This window comes from Lichenostomus cassidix, chromosome 2 (genome assembly GCF_008360975.1).
Source record: "Lichenostomus cassidix isolate B80296 chromosome 2, HeHo_3.0, whole genome shotgun sequence".
NCBI classification, from domain to species: domain Eukaryota; kingdom Metazoa; phylum Chordata; class Aves; order Passeriformes; family Meliphagidae; genus Lichenostomus; species Lichenostomus cassidix.
In genome coordinates, this window is record NC_139482.1 from 40,524,642 (window position 1) to 40,543,504 (window position 18,863).

At 39.1% G+C, this 18,863-nt stretch overlaps 1 protein-coding gene across 9 annotated transcripts in view; it reads left to right on the forward strand.

Annotated features, from left to right (window-relative positions):
- The window catches only part of RBMS3 (RNA binding motif single stranded interacting protein 3), a 713,047-nt gene extending 702,470 nt beyond the window's left edge, over window positions 1-10,577 (forward strand). For 6 of the 9 annotated variants that reach the window (XM_085051163.1, XM_085051159.1, XM_085051160.1 and 3 more), the window contains 2 exons: window positions 493-620; window positions 4,433-10,577. In XM_085051163.1, the coding sequence (XP_084907289.1) occupies window positions 493-620; window positions 4,433-4,439 (135 nt within the window). In that variant the 3' untranslated portion in view covers window positions 4,440-10,577. Of the gene's footprint in view, window positions 1-492; window positions 625-4,432 lie in introns of those variants that run through there. The other 3 variants (XM_085051162.1, XM_085051168.1, XM_085051169.1) reach the window with 1 other exon arrangement.
- Window positions 10,578-18,863: the final 8,286 nt, after the last annotated feature.

Here is an 18,863-nt window from a genome sequence, read left to right on the forward strand (position 1 = left end):
GAGGAGGGAAGCATTTTTCTAAGGTGACTAAAATTCTGTTGGATGTGTAGTAGAGTGGAGAGCAGTGGGCCTAGATTCTGCTTTTATTGCATTTTAAATCAAACAAAATAAATGTGACCTTACTGTGAAGTTGCGGTAGGTAAGGAAAAGTTAAAGAGCCATACATACGTTGTGAAAAACCCAGGATCCACCAAAATCAGAAGATTTGCCTCTAGCTTTGAATGAGCAGGGAACTGCCCTCAAAGAGGAAGGTGTTTCTCACTGCAGCCTGTGAGAGCAAAGTACTGCTGGTAGGCTGAGAAAGCTTCTTGTTGCTGATTTAGCTTTCTAAACCTGATGGAGTTTGTTGTGCTAGCAGGTGGTTCTGCTACCTCAAACTCTCTCGATCTCTAGAGAAATGTGTGAATGGTGAGCTGGTGCTGAGCTCTTTTATGCAATTCGCTGCAGTGAGCAAAATTAGTAAGTTTTTCATGTTCTCATTTGATTCCCTAGGGTGTTGTTGCTGATACTTCTCCACAGACAGTAGCATCTTCATCACAGGAAGCCAGTGGTCAACAGCAACAGATGACAGTGGAAACATCCAGTGAACATGCGCCTGCATATTCTTACCAACAGTCTAAGTAAGTAGGCAGAGGCTTTGGAGTCAGAAGGTTTTGCCTCTTGATTACAGCAGGCTAAATCTGACTCCCTCTTTCAGCAATATAAATTCTGAACGGCTTTGTTAAGTTCAGATGAATTCTAGATATATAGCAGTGTAATTAGCAAAAGGTTTTGGCTGATGGCCTCAACTTGGCAAAATGTCCTTGAGCTCCTGCCCACAATGATGTGCTCTCTAACTGTCTGCTGCTTTTCTGGACTCAGAAGGATCTCAACAATTGGGTTAACAATCATCATGCTGGGCCTAAAGCAGCATCTGGCATCAGAGGTTAAAAAGGGCTTAAATTTTGCCGTGGTGAAAATATTGGCACAGTACGCATTGGCACATGTAAAAGTTTCTATCTGAAAGCGTAGTTAATGAAGCAGTATAAACTACCCTGAGTTGGTATTTGTGATTGTGCGAAATTGTGCCATGCTGACACGGAGTAGGCAGGTCCTGGAAATGGGAGAAGAAGGGATAAGAAAGAGGTGGATAGAAGCACTGCTTGATCCATCTTCATTTTTCTGCTCCCTTTGTTTACTTTGCACAGAATACCTTGGAAAATTCAAAATTTATACCCTGACAGCTGTATTTAGAACTCCTAAAAAGTCCCTTCATCTTCCAAATAATCTCTTCAAACACAGCTTCTCTTTGCTACAATAAAACTCTTCACAAAGGGAAGGTTACTTAGTGGCAGGGTACTCACTGGGACTGATAAATGTTGGGCAGATTCTAGGGAGGACCACAAATGCAGTCCTTCATTAATACATGTATATTGAACACCAGCATCACTCTGAAAAGAGAATTACATGTTTTATCTTGGGGAAGAAAGCAGAGAAATAGCCAGACAAGAACTATGATAGATATGTCAGTCAATGCATCAGGACTCGGTACTTACAGAGGCATCAGATATGAGGTGGAATAGGAAAGATTAGACTTAGACCAATTTGTCAATTGCTTTACTTCACATTTGACCTCTGGAAGTGGAAGATGCATTTGTTTGTCTACCATATGAGTGTCAAATGGCTTCAGATTTATGTATTTTTGACCACCATAAAACAGAAGACGTCACTATTTCTTTTGTCATGCCTATATCTCTTTGTATGGACATATTACAAAAACAATCAATCACAAGCTACCCAACTGGAGACAGAGACTACGTATGCTCATCCTTTCTAGCTGCCAGTCTCTGTAGCACCTATAAATAGATGACTGCAAAATACTTACAGAATAATAAAGGGCAAAGAGAGGGAGATGTGTCTGTACCATCCTGTTGGCTTGTTTCAGTGAGTGTGTTCTGTAGCACTTGGATCTGACCATTCCTGTGTCTCAGTTCCCTTTCTCTTACATCTCAAAGTAAAAGGACTTACATCTATAAGCCCTCATAATGTAGCTGTGAGCTGCAGATTCTGGCATTTTTCCAGTACAGGAGGAAACTCCATTGCAATTCTTTACTGAAATGGGTGCTGTGTTTCTTGCCTGTGTGGTGAATTCCCCAAGAATGAGATCCCTCATCTTTCCTTGTCAGCTACAGCCTTTGTGCAGTGATGGATATACTTGTAATGGCACTGGCATTTATATTCAGAGGAGTTTCTTTCTTTTTTAATCAGACAGGCAGATCCACTTCAGATTTTTTTATTATGCTTATTTCAGTATTTTTTTTTCTGAAATGGGCTCTCTATTTGTATCTGCCAGTAGCAGGCAGAAATGCAGTGTGGGAAGCTGTAGAAACAAACCAAAATATACACAATCTCTGTCTTTAAAAAATAACTTCTGACAAAATATTCCAATAACCTATAATATAAAACCAAGTGAAGTTGTTTTATGATCAAAATATAATTTTATTACTCTGCTTTTCAAAGGGCACATTTATTAATAGCCAACATCATGCCCAATATACAATAGTGATTGTCAGTGTGAGATACGAGAAAGTAATTAACATGAGTGGACAATGATTTTGTCAGATATAGGCAAAGGAACAGGCAGACTATATGAAATTTTTTTATAGGAGCTGATCAGTCAGGAGAAAGTTCTTACATTTATTTTCTTTGCAACAATCATGAAATTGCAGGCAACGAAGGAGAGGCAACATACTAAGAATGAACTGGGTGGTATAAAGACTCTGTATTTTCTTTGTAAGTAAAAATAAACCGCGAAACTTTAATTCCAAGTTCCACTTTTTAATCAGCATACATATTCTTTTATTTAATGTGCTGAATGCAGTACTTGAGGATGCCACCCGTAGAGTTTAGAAATGGTACCTTCATGGCAAAAGCCTGGCTACCTATTGTGTAGATAGAAAGAGCCCTTCATTCTGAGCAGAGGAATCTACTTTATGAGGAAATCACCTTAATTATTTTAGACCCTACTCCCTTTTCTCCTTGTATATATTTAATTTTGCTCATAAAAGCATGAAGACTGTGAAGCAGAGATCAATGCATATCCTTCCACCGGCAAGTATACTCTCTTACGTCCAAGCAAAACTCTGCTGGTCAACATATTCTGATTATAAGTCTGTGAGGTGTTATGTTTTTCTGGAGCCTTTTTTAGGCAAATTCAATGCCAGGCTAGATTAGAGGGTGTGGTGTGACCCTTTGGCAGTATTGGACTTTCTTTCACACATATGGCAGCCCCTCGAGCCAGAGGGGCAATAAAATTTCAGAAGGTGAGCTTCCAACCTGAGTACTCCTACCAGAAATTATGCATCGAAAAGCTGAAGAAAATAGTTAATTGTTGCATTCCACAGATATCTGTTCTTAACATTCAAAATATTAATTTTCAGGCATCATGCAAACAAAAAACGCTTTGGCAAATTTAGTATTTAAAATTGTAGTTTTATGTTTACACTCCCAGACAAAAAGTTCTGTGGCAAATTTTAGGTCATTGACATTCTTCACAATTTAACTCCTAATTTTAAAATAGGCAAGGCAAGTGCATTATTGCTTGTAAAAGGAAAGGTGCTGGATTTGCTTGTGTTGAACTTTGGTCAGAAAAGGATTTTTTCCATGTAAGGTGTCAGGACTGTGGGAAAACAGCTGACCCTTACGGATAACCCTAGACATGGAATAGCATTTACATGTAGGTTCTGTGTCTTTCCGAAGATCCAATACAATCTCGTTAAGGTAAGGTTGATGTGACATATAATTGACGTGAAACATCAAAAACACAATATGAGAGGTATCTTCTCTAAGAAAAAGGTTGATAATTTTGCTTATTCTCTGTGCTAAATTTGGAAAGATATGTCACTATGGGATAAAAAAAGACATTTTACTAATTAATATTGTCTTGAAAGTTTCTACTAAGTTAGCCGTAACTGGCTTATTAAGCAGACTGCTCCACAGTCTAATTGTTCTTGCCATCAGAAAATGTGTTCTTTTTAGCAAATTGGTTGTATCCTTTTATTGTAATTTTATCCTATATTTTATTATTAATACCCCAGATAAATAGTGGCACTTATTATTATTAAAATATTCACCCTCTTATTGAATTACTTGTGAAAGATTTACACAGTGTTAAGCCATGTATTCACCTCATTTCAGTGTAGTTAGACTGCCTATTAATTCCTAGCATTAAAAGAGTAAATTCATCTGCTTAGGAAGTGTTAATGTCCCCAAAGTAGGAGTTCCCTATTTTTGCCTGACTATTTTCAGCTTAGTGGTGGTATCATATTTAAACAGCTGCAAAGTTAGTTTAGCTTGGATAACTTTGAAAGGGAATTGGGTGGAAGAACAGGAGAGCAGCCTATTTCAAAGTTGCTTTGACTTAATGACCACTTTAATTCAATTGTTTTTACAGACAATAAACAGGACTGAAGAATGTCGGTCTGAAATCTTTGCCTTGAATGGAGAAACTTCACTGAACAAGAAGTTGGCTTCCAGTTTGCACAGGCGTCAAATGAATGCTTTTTTTTTCTACCTTTCCCAACGAAAACAAAACAGTGTTTTTATGTGCTGTGCAAATGGTTCCGTCATGTAGTCTGACAATTTTATTTTTGCTATATTTTTTTTTTCAACTAAAGGAAAAACCCAGAAGAAAAATGCTGGGTTGACATTTCATCTGGATGAACATTTGAATTCAGAATTTACCTGAAGGTGTAGCTAGATTTTTTCCTTTTTTTTCTTTTTTTTTTTAAACAGAAAAACTGATGATGTCAAGAGGGAGCAAGTTGCGATGAAAACCAATTGTCTTCCTCAAAAATTAAGCTACTCTTTTTCTCTCAATTTCTTTTTCTTCTTGTTTTAAATCTAGAGTGTTTTTTGGTTTTTTGGGTTTTTTTGTTTTTTGTTTTTTTTAAAGAAATGTTTAGGTAAGGTTTATCTTGAATCTTAATTGCCTTAATTTTAAGGACGTCAAAGGCTCTCAAGGCAAGCTGTCAACGTCTTGTTAGAAAACCCGAGAATGAATTGAAACTGCTCACACCGGTGCTGGTGCAGAAGTTTAATAGACTGAGTTTTTGGGGTGAACAAAAAATAAACTGTACAGTTTAAAAGAAAATGATTTTCTTCTTTTGAAGAAAAGTTGATGATAAAGGAACTGTGGCAACTGAAAGGATTGGAAAAATGCTGGGACTTTTATGAACTTTGTCTTAAGTGTTGACAGAAAAAAATTCTAGAAGGCTAAAGCATTTTACAGTAAAGTTATTGAATTGAGAAAAAAACTTGCTGCATTATAGAGAATGCAGGGTTTTTTTCTTGCAGAATGCAGATTTTTTTATTTACGAAGCGTGATCGCTAGCAAAAGCATTAGTGCTTTTTATCTGCAGTCTTTTTTATGAGCTTTAAGAAGTTTTTAGTCTGCTTTGCTTGTCACATTGCAAAAACCTAGCTTAAGAGCATTAAAAAAAACTTAAGTAGATAGGAGCTTATGGTCAAAAAAAGTGCAAAAAAAGCAATAGATAGAAGAAATTGTTGACAATTTCTGTAGTCTTTCCTAGTTGTGAACAAATGCAGCCTATGGATGGCCTATTTTATACCAAAGATGAAGTGACACCCTAACGCAGTCCAGAAGATAGAGGTTTTTTTTCTTTTTTTATCTTTATTTGACCTACATGGCCGGACCAGTTCTTACTTTCTTGTTTGTTTAAACTATCTTCCACTGGTGTTTTACATACTGCATATGTTTATAGTGGAAATTTCAGAATAGTTGGTATTAGAAGCTGTCCTAGTTTTTGATTGTGTGCTTTGGAGAACATCCCAAAGCAAGGGGGATTGAGTTACCAACTAATCTGTCCAGGTGGGCTTTAATTTCGATGAGTTTTTCTCTTTAATTACCTGATCTTTGGTATTTCTACTGAAACAACAGTCTTCCTTCTGAATTCCAACACACCAATTCATTTCTCCACCTCAGTCTTTGTCATCGTCCAGCATGCATAGCCACCTTAATTCTGCATTTATTTCTCAGTGTTGCATTTGAGTTGCCAGGTAGATATAAGAGAAAGCAAACTTGATCTTTGTTCTCATTTTACCTTTCCCATACAAGCAGAAATTTTGAAAATTATGTAGTATTGTCAGGCAGGAAGTTAAAAATTATTCTTCTCTGCTATGATTTCCGTTGTCTTAATATGTTGGCTGACAATCACTAATTAGTATGATTAGGCAAGAAAAAAAAAAACCCACTAAATTTAATCCACCAAAATCTGTTTTAGCAATGACAGTTATTTTCCATACAGAAATCTTGATTGTGGCCCTTACTTCTTCCAAACAGACGAATGAAAAAGGTGAGAAGGAAGTCAAAAGATGATTTTTTCCTTAAGGAGGCAGAAGTGAAGCAGCATTTTCGTATATACATACATATACACATAACTATGTGTAAAAATTAAACCAAACATTTTTAAACTTTCCTCCATCCAGAAGAGAGGGGAAGGTTCATCACATTTATTGTGGTGGATTAGAGACAGGGTATCCATTAAAAACAATTAAATTAAAACATATGTATTGGATCAATCTGATTCAGCTGCCCAATCCTAAAAAGAGGTCTGTGTTTCCCTAACCTGACTTTTTTGGGGAAAAGAACACAATTATTTTTTTAAATCAATAAAACAAGATCGTATTTTTTAACATAGTGGGAGGGGGGAGGGGGTTTCCCAAGTAAATGCTGCTAGATATGCAACACAGAAAAGAGAGAAATGGGAGTTCACATGGTTCTTCACCACAGGAAGAGGGCCTGATTTTCAGAAGTGATAAAACTGCTGCTTTCTCCAGAGTAGTTGTTGATGTTCAACACTTCTGAAAACCAGATGACGCCAAAGTAAAAGAACAACATCATCCACAACATGTTTTCAATTCAGACACAAACCCCAAACCTCTCTTTCTGTTTCATATGCTGTCTCATTACTTGTTGCTTTTTGAGAGGGGCACTTGAATTTTGTCCTTGGATAACGGTTTCCTCTTTCTTTAGAGGGCATATGAGGGAAAAAATCAATCTAGCCTTATTTTCTTCCTTTCTACACATACTCTCTTTCTGTCTCTCTCTGAATTATTTGTACAAATGGAGATAACCCCAGGCACAAGTCAGTTAAATATGAAATAAAGACATTTGTTTCTGTGTTAGTTCTAATGTGACACACAAAAAGTCTCATTTACTATCAACAATGAGGCTACAAGGTAGCTACCATGTGGCTGATGAATATGCTGAGGTACCTTCTTGTTTCTATTCAGAACTCTGCTGCTTTATTTATACATTCAGAAACATTTTTCTTATTTTTTTCAGCGAAGTTAAACAATCTCAGTGTTTTTTATTAAGCCAGGCAGGCAACATGATATCACAGTGCCTGTCACTTTAAAGTGTTTCAAGTGCATTCTGTATTAGAATTGTTCCCTTTTTTTTCCATGCTGTAACATTCAATAGTGTTTGAAAGCAAAAGAAACAAAGAAAAGAAGTAGAGGAAGAAGAAGAGGAAAGAAAATGGACCCCTTAAATGTAATTCATCATCTTACTGATCCCAAAAAAACCAGTGAACTGGTACTTGAAATCTGTGAATTATAAACACTGTGAGCCTTGAGTATAAACAGTCATAGATCATAAGGTAAGAAAAAACTTATTTGGAACTAACAAAATGCTCAGAAAGTGGTAATTTATTTCTAAAAGTTAAAAATGAGATAAAAATGAACAGTGAAACAGCAACACTTGCTGCATGGGTGTTATCACTTGGTAGCCTCTGAAATCTTAAACTGGTTTTCTTTATGTTTGTTCTGGCTAATATGATTTTTTTTCCTGAAGGTTTATTATTGTGCTCTGTTTAGTTTCTGTTTTCCTTTTTTTTTTTCGAAGACCTGAATTTGTAAAGTCAATATCTTTGTCTGTCTTGCCAATTTAGCTTTAAATATCAGGAGAGTTCCTGAAAGATTGCAGAAACAACTCTAGATGTCTAAGGCAATGGTGCCTGGCCCAGAGGTCTAGAAGTACCATCAAATCCATAAACTGAACTGCGTATGTACTTTCCATCACACCTGAATTCTTGTAAATAATCAAATCTGGATGTTCAGGTTTGGTAATTTTGGTTTTACCTTAAAAGATAAATACAAAAGGGGTGTCATAAAACTCTGAATTATGGCTAGAAAATTCTGAATACCTGGGCTTGTCACTTAACACTGAGGGAAAAAAAAGAAAAAGATACAGCAGAACTGAAGAGAGTGTTATATTTGCAGGTGCTGACCCAAGTGTAGATCAGGGCACTGAAAAATCTCGCTGTTCCTGCTGAGATTGTAGAGGGATTCTTCTTCCTATCTGGCTCTACTGCTGGTTTTGTAAGCACTTTTCACCTGTGACAGTCAGGCCTCAAATTGTGAATGTCCTCTTATTGCCTTCCAGTGAAACAGACTCTTGAAATGTCCTTAGCCTGTGCTTACTTGTATAGTTGTGTTTACCAAGAGACTGCCTTGGTTGTGTTGGTCAAGAAATCCACCGTAATGCAGAATGAGGCATATTTGAGAGCAGTAGCATCACATTGTATCATCTTCTGCTATGGATGCATGCCCCAAACGTGGAAGATAAAGGCTGGTCATTAGAGAGAAGTGAGGGCTTAAACTTTCAACGGGCAGTTGGGCTGTAGCTTTTGAATGGATTTTTACTCAAGTAAAAATCAAATGAAAGGTATTATTTATGTATGTATGTGTACCAAAACTCAGCAAATTTGAGGAAGCCTGCATTGTAATAAAGTTTATTTTTAATATGTCATAGTATTTGGATCTATATTATGTTGTTTATGGTACTGAAGATTGAGACTGATCCTAAGTGTTTAACAGATTGCCATGCTTCATGATTTTAAGCTTGATGGTGCTCCTCATGCCACTTCATTTTAATGCTGAGGTTGACATGAGCAAAACAGGTTTAGGCAGACTTACTTAACTCCACCTATAGCAAGAGTCATGCTAAAGAGTGATAATGTGCTTAAAGTAATGAATCAATCCATTTTTAGTGACGAGACCAAATGTGGTAGTTGAAGATAGTAATGTTTGATACACGCATGGTCAACATTTCCTTTCAAAACTTTATTTAACATGAAATTGGTCTGGATATAAAAGAAGTGCCCTAGGGTAAGGGATTTTCCTGGCCTTTCTCGGTAGCCCACGTGAACTAAGAAAACAGTCACGGTGTGATGGAAATGCAAAACAGAAAACAACAAAACTGCTGATATTTGGTGCATTAGTCTTTTCTGTTTAATGACAATTGACTCTAGTAACAAGGATTCCTTTCATTTCTAATACGCATAGACACAGTCATGCACGCACACTTTCTCAAAAAGAGGGCTGAGTGAGCAGCAGAATTCTCCTCCCCTTCAGTGGAGCAGATTTCTAGAATCTCAGCAAGCAGCAAAGATGCAGTGTAAGGAGAGTTATTTTCCTCTCAAAAAGAGCACCAACCTTTTCTATATTGCTCCTGTCACGCAAATAGGCTAGAGCGCTGTATGTACCCCAGAGATTTATTCACCTTTGTGCCTCAAAGCAGGCAGAAGAGACCCTTTCTTCTCCCCTTTATTAACATGCTCTTTGTTAAAATTGAACCGAAAATTATGAGAGTAAAGCTGTAAAAGAAATTAATCCCAGCACTGGTTCAGAGTTCCACAATAAGAAAAAATTCTTGTGTTTATTGAAGTTGTTCAGTTCAACTGTTAATTCCCCAACAGTGACAGCTGAGTTCTTTTACCTTAATAAAAATGTGTAATAAAGTGGAAAATGTCAGCCTTTGACAGGTTCACAAATTCATTTTTCCTTGTAGGTCTGAGGCCTACAAGGTGTAAGCACCTTCCAAGATCTGGATCTGTTGTCCTTAAGAGAGTATCTGCCCAACATTAATTTTCTGCCTTTAAGTGTCTTTCTCTTGGATAATAATTTTATGAATTTGGTGAAATTTACAGTCAGTTATATTTTTAAAAGCCCAAAAATACAGCCTAAAGAAGAGAACATGATGTTTATGTAACTGAAGTATTACTAAATATGATGTATTCCAGAGTGGAAGAAAATTCTACTATCTTTTTGAGGCAAAACAATTTTATGTAAAACCAGGAAGTGTACAGATTTCATTTAGGAATTTTTAATTGTTTTCCTTCTTAAAGGAGAATGAACAGATTCTATCTGTAAGAAAAATCAAAGCAGCTTTGAAAGCAGATGAACTTCCTATCAAGAAAACATGGATCACAAAAATGGGTCAGAGGTTCTTTAAAGCCCTTACAGACTTCACTGCAGCCGAAATGTAGAATACAGAACCTCTGTGATACATTAAATTATGAATCTTATTTATATGGGCATCTGTGTGCTGATGTCTCAGAATGTCTCTGAAAGATCTGTACTGCTATGATTTTTTTTTATGTTTTCCATTTGTAACACAATCCTAAATAGCTGCCATTTTCCCACTCCTGGGGCTTTCTGTAGATCAGTGGATGTTAGGTTTAAACTTCTGTTTTCTTTGATGAAGCTTTCAATAAAAAAATAAAGAAAGAAAAGAGCTGGGTGACTGTGTTCTTGTGGCACATTTCTGCAGAGGCTTCCCAAGGCTGTGGCTCTTGTGCTGAGCACAGAGGGGGCAGGAAGGCTTTGCAGCAAACTCTGCCTCCTCCACCTCTTCACCAAATGGAAGGAAGGAATCAGACAGGCCAGCTCTGCTGCCCTGTCAGCAGCACAACCACTCATGTGCTAGGAGGTGAAATACAGGAGAAGGTGTTTCTCACACCAAGACTGAATGTAGAACGCTGATGGGTATCTGCTATCCAGGCTCTCAGCTGTGCACCTGCTAGAGGAACATTGCCTCTCTTTCTAAGCTTTATTTTAAAGAGTGACTTCAGGGCAAAAACTGCCACATGGAAGACAGAAAATCTTTATTTGTGGAATAAGTGCAGCCTAAGCAGTGGTAGAGCAAGCCATACTTCATCTTGAAAGGAAACTGGAAAGCAAATTGCCTCCTCAGCCATATCTCACAGGGAGCAAGAAAGGTATTTGGTGCATTTCTCATGGCTGCTTCACTCAGCAGCTCTGTTGTTGCCATGTGCCTTTCTTCCCACCAGGGCAGCAGCTGTGGCAAAGGTGAGGGTGGGGTGGAAGGGTCCAGCTCCACTCTCCTCCCCAGCCAAGTGGCTTTGTTCACAGGTTGGAAATCACTGAGTCTCCTTTTTACCTACCAGCAATGTGCCTGTCTCCTTCAGCCCTATCTGTACATGTTTTGTGGGATTGCCTGCATGCTTTCTTTTCACTTCTTTTTGCCCAATGAAATACACATCAAGGAGCTTCTAATTCCTTTCCGTTTAATCAGGAAATACCAAAGAAAGCTCTAGAAGATGGAAGAATGAGATGAGGAAGCAGGTGAGAGAGGTTTTTTTAAGTGCACCTATGCTGCTGGCCATGATGATGGTGAGAAAAGGAGGAAGGCAGGAGGCTGAAGCTCCAGACTGCCTGGAACTGAGTGGTAGCTGAGGAGCTTGGGGCGATCAGCAGAAAGTGGGACATTGTGTTCCACTAACACAAATGGTGCAAAAGTGGTTTATATCTGGTGTTCTGGTGTCAGGTTCATCTTTGTCACTGCCAGGATTGCTCCATTTCCAAGATCATTCCACTTCAAACTCTGCTAACAAGGATTTTGCTAAGAACTGTGGTGTTAGTGGTTTTGGTTTTATTATTTGTCAGTTGGCTCTCTGTGTGCATATAGAACCAGTTTAAGGGAGGTTTGCATCAGCTTCCACGGAAGTGCAGGTAAGAAAGCTTTATCTTCTCATCCTCTTGGTCCCACTCTCAGTATCCAAAAAAAAAAAAAGTTTATTGGCAAATTATATCATTGTGTCTGTCTTAGCTTTAGAATTAAAATAACAAGGACAAGTGAGCCTTTGTAACGTGTGATGTGTGTTGCTTCCAGAGGGTAAAAGCCATGTTTATCAGTAGTCTGCATCTGGAATGGATGTCCATGACTTCCATGTGCAAAAAGCTGTGTCCTTTGATTATCACCCCCTGAGAGGTGACCAGTAGAGGTGGAGAGAAAAAACAAGTCAATAGCTGGTGTAGCATAAATTTAGGATAATTCCATACTTACTAGGTTTAAATAAATTTTAATTTTATTATTTTGGATGACCAGAGATTGCACATTAAGAGCAAGGTCCCAGTTTGCCACAAGTGATGAGCAAACACAGAATCAAAGGGTTGGGAGCAGACAGCACTGCAGCAGAAGTTACTGAAAGTAGCAAGCAAGCAAGCCAAGATTCAATCCTAAGTGTCCACCTGACTGTTGGTAAATTTGCTGTAGCCTTTGTCTGTGTCTCAGCTCCTTGCCCCATTCGTGTCAGTCTGATCTTCAGCAGAATACAGAGCACTAGGCAAAAGTCTCCGCTTGGCTTAGGCGAGCACGAGCTAATCACTGGCTAACAGAGGTGGTCCTGAGGCTGCACGCAGCAGGGGAGGATTTCTGCCAGGCAGATAACAAGCCTGCCTGGAGGGGAGTGTGCTGCCCAGCACATCCAGATGGGAGCAGCTGTCCACTGCTGCACACAAGGCAGGCAGGGGTGTAGGTGGACAGGCAGGACACAATATATCACTGCACTTGAGCCTTCCCAGAGCCTGTCAGTTTGAAAAACACATGCATGGTCATCAGGGGTTGTTTACCGATGTGACAGTGTTCCTGAAAAAATCCTCTTTGGGGCAAGATGCTATGACCAAACCACTTCTTTCCTTTTTCAAAATTTGTTTGTATAGGCCCCTGCCAAAGCTGTGCTCAGATGCTTTAGCAGATGCTTTGCACTGGTAGCTCATTGAACTTACTTGAAGGAGCATAAATGAGAACTAAATATTCTACTGGATATGTGCATTGCTTTAAATGGAGGAGTTGAAAGTGGATGCAGTTTAAATGATGCAGCTGTTTTTAAAAGTTGAATGGCTTATGTTTATAGGGCGACTAGCTGGGACCCTAAGTTCTGCTGCATGGAAATGCTGCTGAAAAATAGAACTGTGTGACAAAAAGATAGAAACCATGATTTACACCTAATATTTGATTTATTTCACCATTTTTTACCAGTCAGTACATTTTCTGTCTTGTGTGGAATTCAGCCATTGACACACAGCCAGCTGAAAATTGTGTAAGCTCCTTGAACATAATTCCTGTGGGATCAAGTCCCATGTTTTTCACTCCAAAATAATTTCCTGCTCATTAACAATTGTGCTACACTACACGGCAGCTGACTAGGATGCTCTCTTCCTCAGGTAGAACAACTTCTGCCTGGTGTTAATCTTGTATGAAATGCTCTGTAGTGGAACCCAGGCTCCTCTGAGCTTTCCACATATAATCTTGTTTTATTTTCTAGTTAATCTTGGTGACATGCAAAGTTGCTCTGCTACCACTGAATCTCTTTTTAGTACAGAGGAGGGGGCAGAAGCAGGGAAGTAGACAGGTTTCCCCAGCTGATACCAAGAGGAGATCCAGCAATCCTTAGCTGAAGAAAAGAATGCCCACTGCACAGCAAACAGAACTGAGTAAAACACCAGGAGAAGTGGAGAGCTGACCCAAAGCTTCCTTTCTGCATTTGTGCCGCAAGTTCCAGGTTGTCTTCTTAGCAAGTGCTCTGACAGCCTGGCTTTCTTGCTCCAGAGGTGAGTCTTTGAGATGCTCAGAAAGCTACCACTTTAAATGAAACGAAAAATTGGTTATGCAGTGTTTCTTCCCTGTTTCTCAGTTGTGACCCTTCAGAATTATGTCCCATGCATGCTTCCAAATGAGCAAGTAAATATTTATTACTGTAATACACAGTGGCCTCAGTGTCTATCAGGTGCCATGTAAACATAGAAAAAAAGGCATATTCTGCTAGGCTTATGAGGGGAAGGAAAAATTATCTGCTTAATCCATTCAGTGATTCAGATTTCTGCTAGACCCTCTGACACACCTGAGTTCTGTGGGCTTTGGTGTTTTTGGTTACTTTTCACAGCAATAGCTGGCTATAGCACAGAGTTCAATGACTGCTTTCCAAAATCCGTTTCCCCTTTCACATACTGATTGTGCTATGAGGTCTTTGGGATGTAAACAGCTGTTTGCAGATGCTGATTTTTGGAGAATATACAATTCTTTTTTTTCCAGAAGGAAAAATGTTTAAAAGAAGCATCTACTGCTGCTTAGAAAAATATAGTTACCGAGTAGTTTCAGTCAGTGGAAGTGCTGCCACCAAAATCATCTTGAGGTGTATGATTCAGCCCTGTGCAGACCTGTATGGCTTGGATGAGATATTTTTTCAATCCAAAAAGGCTTTCACTGGGGGCCAGTCTGACCTTTACAAGGTACTAAAGCTTTGAGCGTGCTCTGAGTAGTGATGAGTGTTGTCTGTGGCAGTGACTGAGACAGGATGCTCACAGCAGGGTGGTTTCTACTGCACAAGGGAACTGAATTGTTTTTCTAGAAGAGCGTCTCACCTGAACATAACTTTAATATCTTGTGCAGTGAGCAGGCCATAAAATTGTCCCTTCTTTTGCTCTGGGGACAGGGCTTGTGTTAGAAGTTTTCTGCAAATGACACTTTCTCCTCGCTTTCCCTCTGAAAATGATTGTTTCCATGCTCACTGCATACTGGGAACAGTGTTTGTAGTTCTAGTGAGGACTCTGCCCCTTCACAGAGGCATGAGAGGCCCCTGGACAAAGAAGATTTTCTTCCACATCAAGGGTTTCTCTGGACTGCAGTAATAGTCCTTCCATTTGCCGGTCCTGCCTGTGTGAAATATGTTTATTACTGTAATATGTTTCAGCTCTTGCAGCCAGCTCCTTTTGACAGGAAGTCCTGAGAACAAGTCCTTCGTGTCTCCTCTCCACCAAAAAGAAAAAAAAAAGGTGTCAGAAACTTCCTCCAGCTGTGGAGACCCAGGATCAGGGAATTGCAAAAGCAAAAACCTCCGCTCTTTGGCTAAATTATAGTTGATTTTATTAGAACTTCCTTCTCCTTCCAAGCCACTTCAAGCTCATTTATGTCTCCCCTCCCTATGACACATCCTGTCTGACATGCAGAGTGTAGCTTTCTGAGGTGATTTCCATTACTCGCCTACAGAGCACCAAGGAGAAGCCTTCAAAAAGTATCCAAGGCATGAGCACCAAGCTGTAACCACACTGGATTCTCTTCTGGGAATTCTTTGGTTATTTCTTCCCAAAGCATATATAATTTTTTATTAGTCTTGGAAAGAATTCTCATTGAAATACAGAGACTTGAGCATCAAAGCTCGCTATGGTAATGTGGACTGTTTACCTGAGGTAAACAGTTTGTATGTTGTGTAGGAGTATTAAATGTTGTAGCTAATTAGACAAAAATAGGCAAAACCAAACAAACCTCCAAAAAAGAAGAGGCAGGAAAGAATCTTCCCTAACTCAGAAAAGGCTTTGCTAGTGAGGTTCTACCCCATTTCACCTCTCCTTTGGAGGCTGCTACAAAGCTTCAGATAAGTGACCATGAGCTGCCCTGGTGAGTGAATTAACAAATAATTCTGAGTAATTCTGTGCACAGATTAAAGGGAGAGAAGTGAAGCAGCATGGATGGCTGAGGTGCACGCAGTCTGTGAGGGAGCAAGGAAACTTGAATGTCAGATAGCAAGACATCAGCATCTGGCTCAGAAAACAGTCTCCTTACTGTGGCACAAACAAGCTTTCACTTTATCTGTAACAAGGGCTCAGAAACATAGGATGAAAAATTTTATAGTAGGGTTACTTTTTCCAGTAGTGATATCTAAAATCATCAAAAATAAATTATTTACAGAAAAAAAAAAGCCCCAGTCCCTTTCCTCCTTCAGCTACCTGTTGCCTGCCTCCAACCCCAGCACACACAGCTGGACATTTAATCAGCACAGCTACACCTGCCCATAGACCTTAGCAGAAATGCAGTGAGAGACATTGAGTGTTTCAAACTTGTTTCAAAAATAGTTATAGAAGATTTATGCTTGTGTGATAGGTTTGTTTGCAGACTAAAGCACTGACCAGAGTCAAGAAAGATGTCTGCTTTCCATTATTTGCAAAGTTCTGCTTTCCTCTGTCCCTTTATAAAATGCCATTTGGAAAAGGCATTGTGCTGTGGATATGAATGCATGTACATGTATATAAAACTATCCAGGACAATTTTATGCAATAGGGACTCTGTGTGGCATTATCCCCAGTCTTCTTTAACCCATCCTCAGAACTCAAATTAGAAAGCAAGCTGCATTGTTGAGCACCTGTTTCTTTCTTCCTGCAACAGTTTCAGTAAAAAAACCTGCTTGGTAGCAACTCACACGTGCAAAACGTGCCTGTCCATTTGATCCACCACAGCACATGCCTGTGCCAACTTGGGCTTTTGCCACCCTCACTTTAATAGCTGCAGGTGCTATTTGGGGCAACAGACACAGCAGAGAAGTAGTCTGTAGAGAAGAAAAGGCATGGAAGTCCGCATTTCTAGACAGGAAAAATGGCCTCTGTGCAGAGGTCAGAGAAACACCTAAGCAGGGGAATCTTTTCACTATAATGAGCAACAAAAAAACCCTCTCAGTCCTCTGCATTAGCTTTGCTTAAGAAGCTTCCAATCATCCTTTTGTTGCAGCAGAATTCATGACTGCTTTTGTCTGCACAGTAGCTCCCTGCAGCAGGGTCTCCACTTCCCCCCCAGTGCAGATATATTTGAAATATTTGGTGTTCCTGTAAGTATTGAGCACTCAAAGTGCAGAATGCCAGTGACAGCTGAGTGTGTGCTTATGGAGCTTGGTCCAACACGGCACGATTCCACCATGGCAGCTGGCTGGTCTAGTAAAACTCTCTGGGGCCTCATGAAATAACTGACATGAAAGTGGCGTTTGGAGCAAGGAACGGAACTCATTTTTCAATTGACATTAAAGAGGAAATCATTTTAGTGTCAGTTGATATTGCCCAGACACATTTTCAGTAATTAAGGCTCAGAAAGAGCAGTGGAAATACCTATGAGGTGTACTAAGAATGAAGCCAGAAGCAACGTGTGAGAGGTGCCAGCTGAAGGAGTCCCTGTGCTGAGCATGACATGAAATGGGAAACCTTATGGAATACAACCACAGAGAGAGCAAGAGAAGAAGAATCAAGCATGGAAGGAGCCTAGATTGTGCCTTTGAGGACACAGGAAAGACAGAGGTGATTTCAGAAGTGTGATGCACGGGGTCATGTCGGGTATTCTTGTGGCACTGAGGAAAAAATCCTGCTGTCTATGCCCTCTTGCCTCAGCTTTGAAGCACATCTGAACCCATTCCTTCCCTACATGTTGCCAGTACAATATCCATGTGTGACTTGGTTTCTCATTTTTGTACTCTTTCGTGGTACTAGATTTTACTTCTACATCCAATTACAAGCTTTGGAGGTTTTTTCAAGAGTTTAGGTCTTACTTTATCCATATTATATTTTTCAAAATCGTAATAACTTCAGAGATACATTCCATTATGCACAAAAATAGGTGACATTCCTACCATTTTACAACCAAAAACCACTGAAAGCAAGTGTGACCCACAGTATGAAAATACTTTCTTTTAATATGGAACCCACAATTCCCTGATGGATTTTTCTGCTGTTTGTCTCTGATAGTTCTCGTGGCCCTGCATGAAATTACATTGGCTTCCCTTTGTTGGCCCTAGGCAGAGGTGTATATCTTAACAAGGCAGATACTGCCAAACCCCAGGGTGCATATTTTTGGCTGTTGATTACCGAAATAATTCCCAGATTACCAGACACTATCAGCCCCCACTTCCCCCACTCCAAGTTTGTGTCACTACCTATGGACAGAGTTTATAGTTGAGCGAGAATGTCCAGCAGCACCCCAGAGAAAAGAGCACCTTGAAACCACAGGGGGTAATGCGCCTTTTTGAAAGTGCAAAGAAATCACTGAGGCTGAAAAGGAGATCTCTTTCCTGCTCCCCAAAAATGTGACACCATACCATTTACTGTCAGTTTCTTCAGTCAGACATCAGTTTGGATGCATGTTTGTAAACAATTTGTCTTCAAATTACTTTTTCGAGGTTTTATGAGGAAATGAATCAGCTCCCTCATTAAATTTAAATTCCTTTTTGTGTTCTGGCTTTCTTATATCTACTAAGAGCCCAGTCCCCCTCCCACCTCAGAGAAAAGACAACATTCCAAGAACTACAAAGGGAGCAGAGCATGTTCACAATTTTGTTATGTGTTTATCTGTTAAGATTTGCTTTTTATAAATCTTTGCTCTTTTCTTGCTGTAACACTTTATAACAGAACACACTACTCTCTTATTTATTCTTGGACAATCCTTTATAAATTTGTGGTTCTGCATCAATAATAAGAGTCATTAATCATAGTAACAATGCACATTGCAAGGTCTTCCAGGCATTCACCACTGAACTTGCTGAACTGTCCTACAAATGAAGCCTTCCCGTTCTCAGTAATTATCTCTGAGCTTACACAGAAACCAAGGTATTTTGATAGAAAAACTGGGAGAAAAAAAGACAATTTTCTCCCAATGGATTTTTTGAATAAAAATCCATTGGGGATGGGGAAAAGTCTCAGCTACAGGAAGACAGAAAGGGAGTTTATCGTTATTGGGAAATGTTTTCATTTCTGTAGTAAATGAAAGTTTGTTTTTTAACAACTCACAGTAAAAACTTATAGACAGATATTTTGTTAAAAAATTGTGTGAAAATTATTCCCCAAAATAGCCATTTCTTTTGTTTAGTTTCCATTCTTCCAACAACTATCTTATCCCATAAGCACAACTTCTCTATATTCATTGTTTATTTACATATAGGAAAGAAATAGCAAGAGAAAAGTAATCT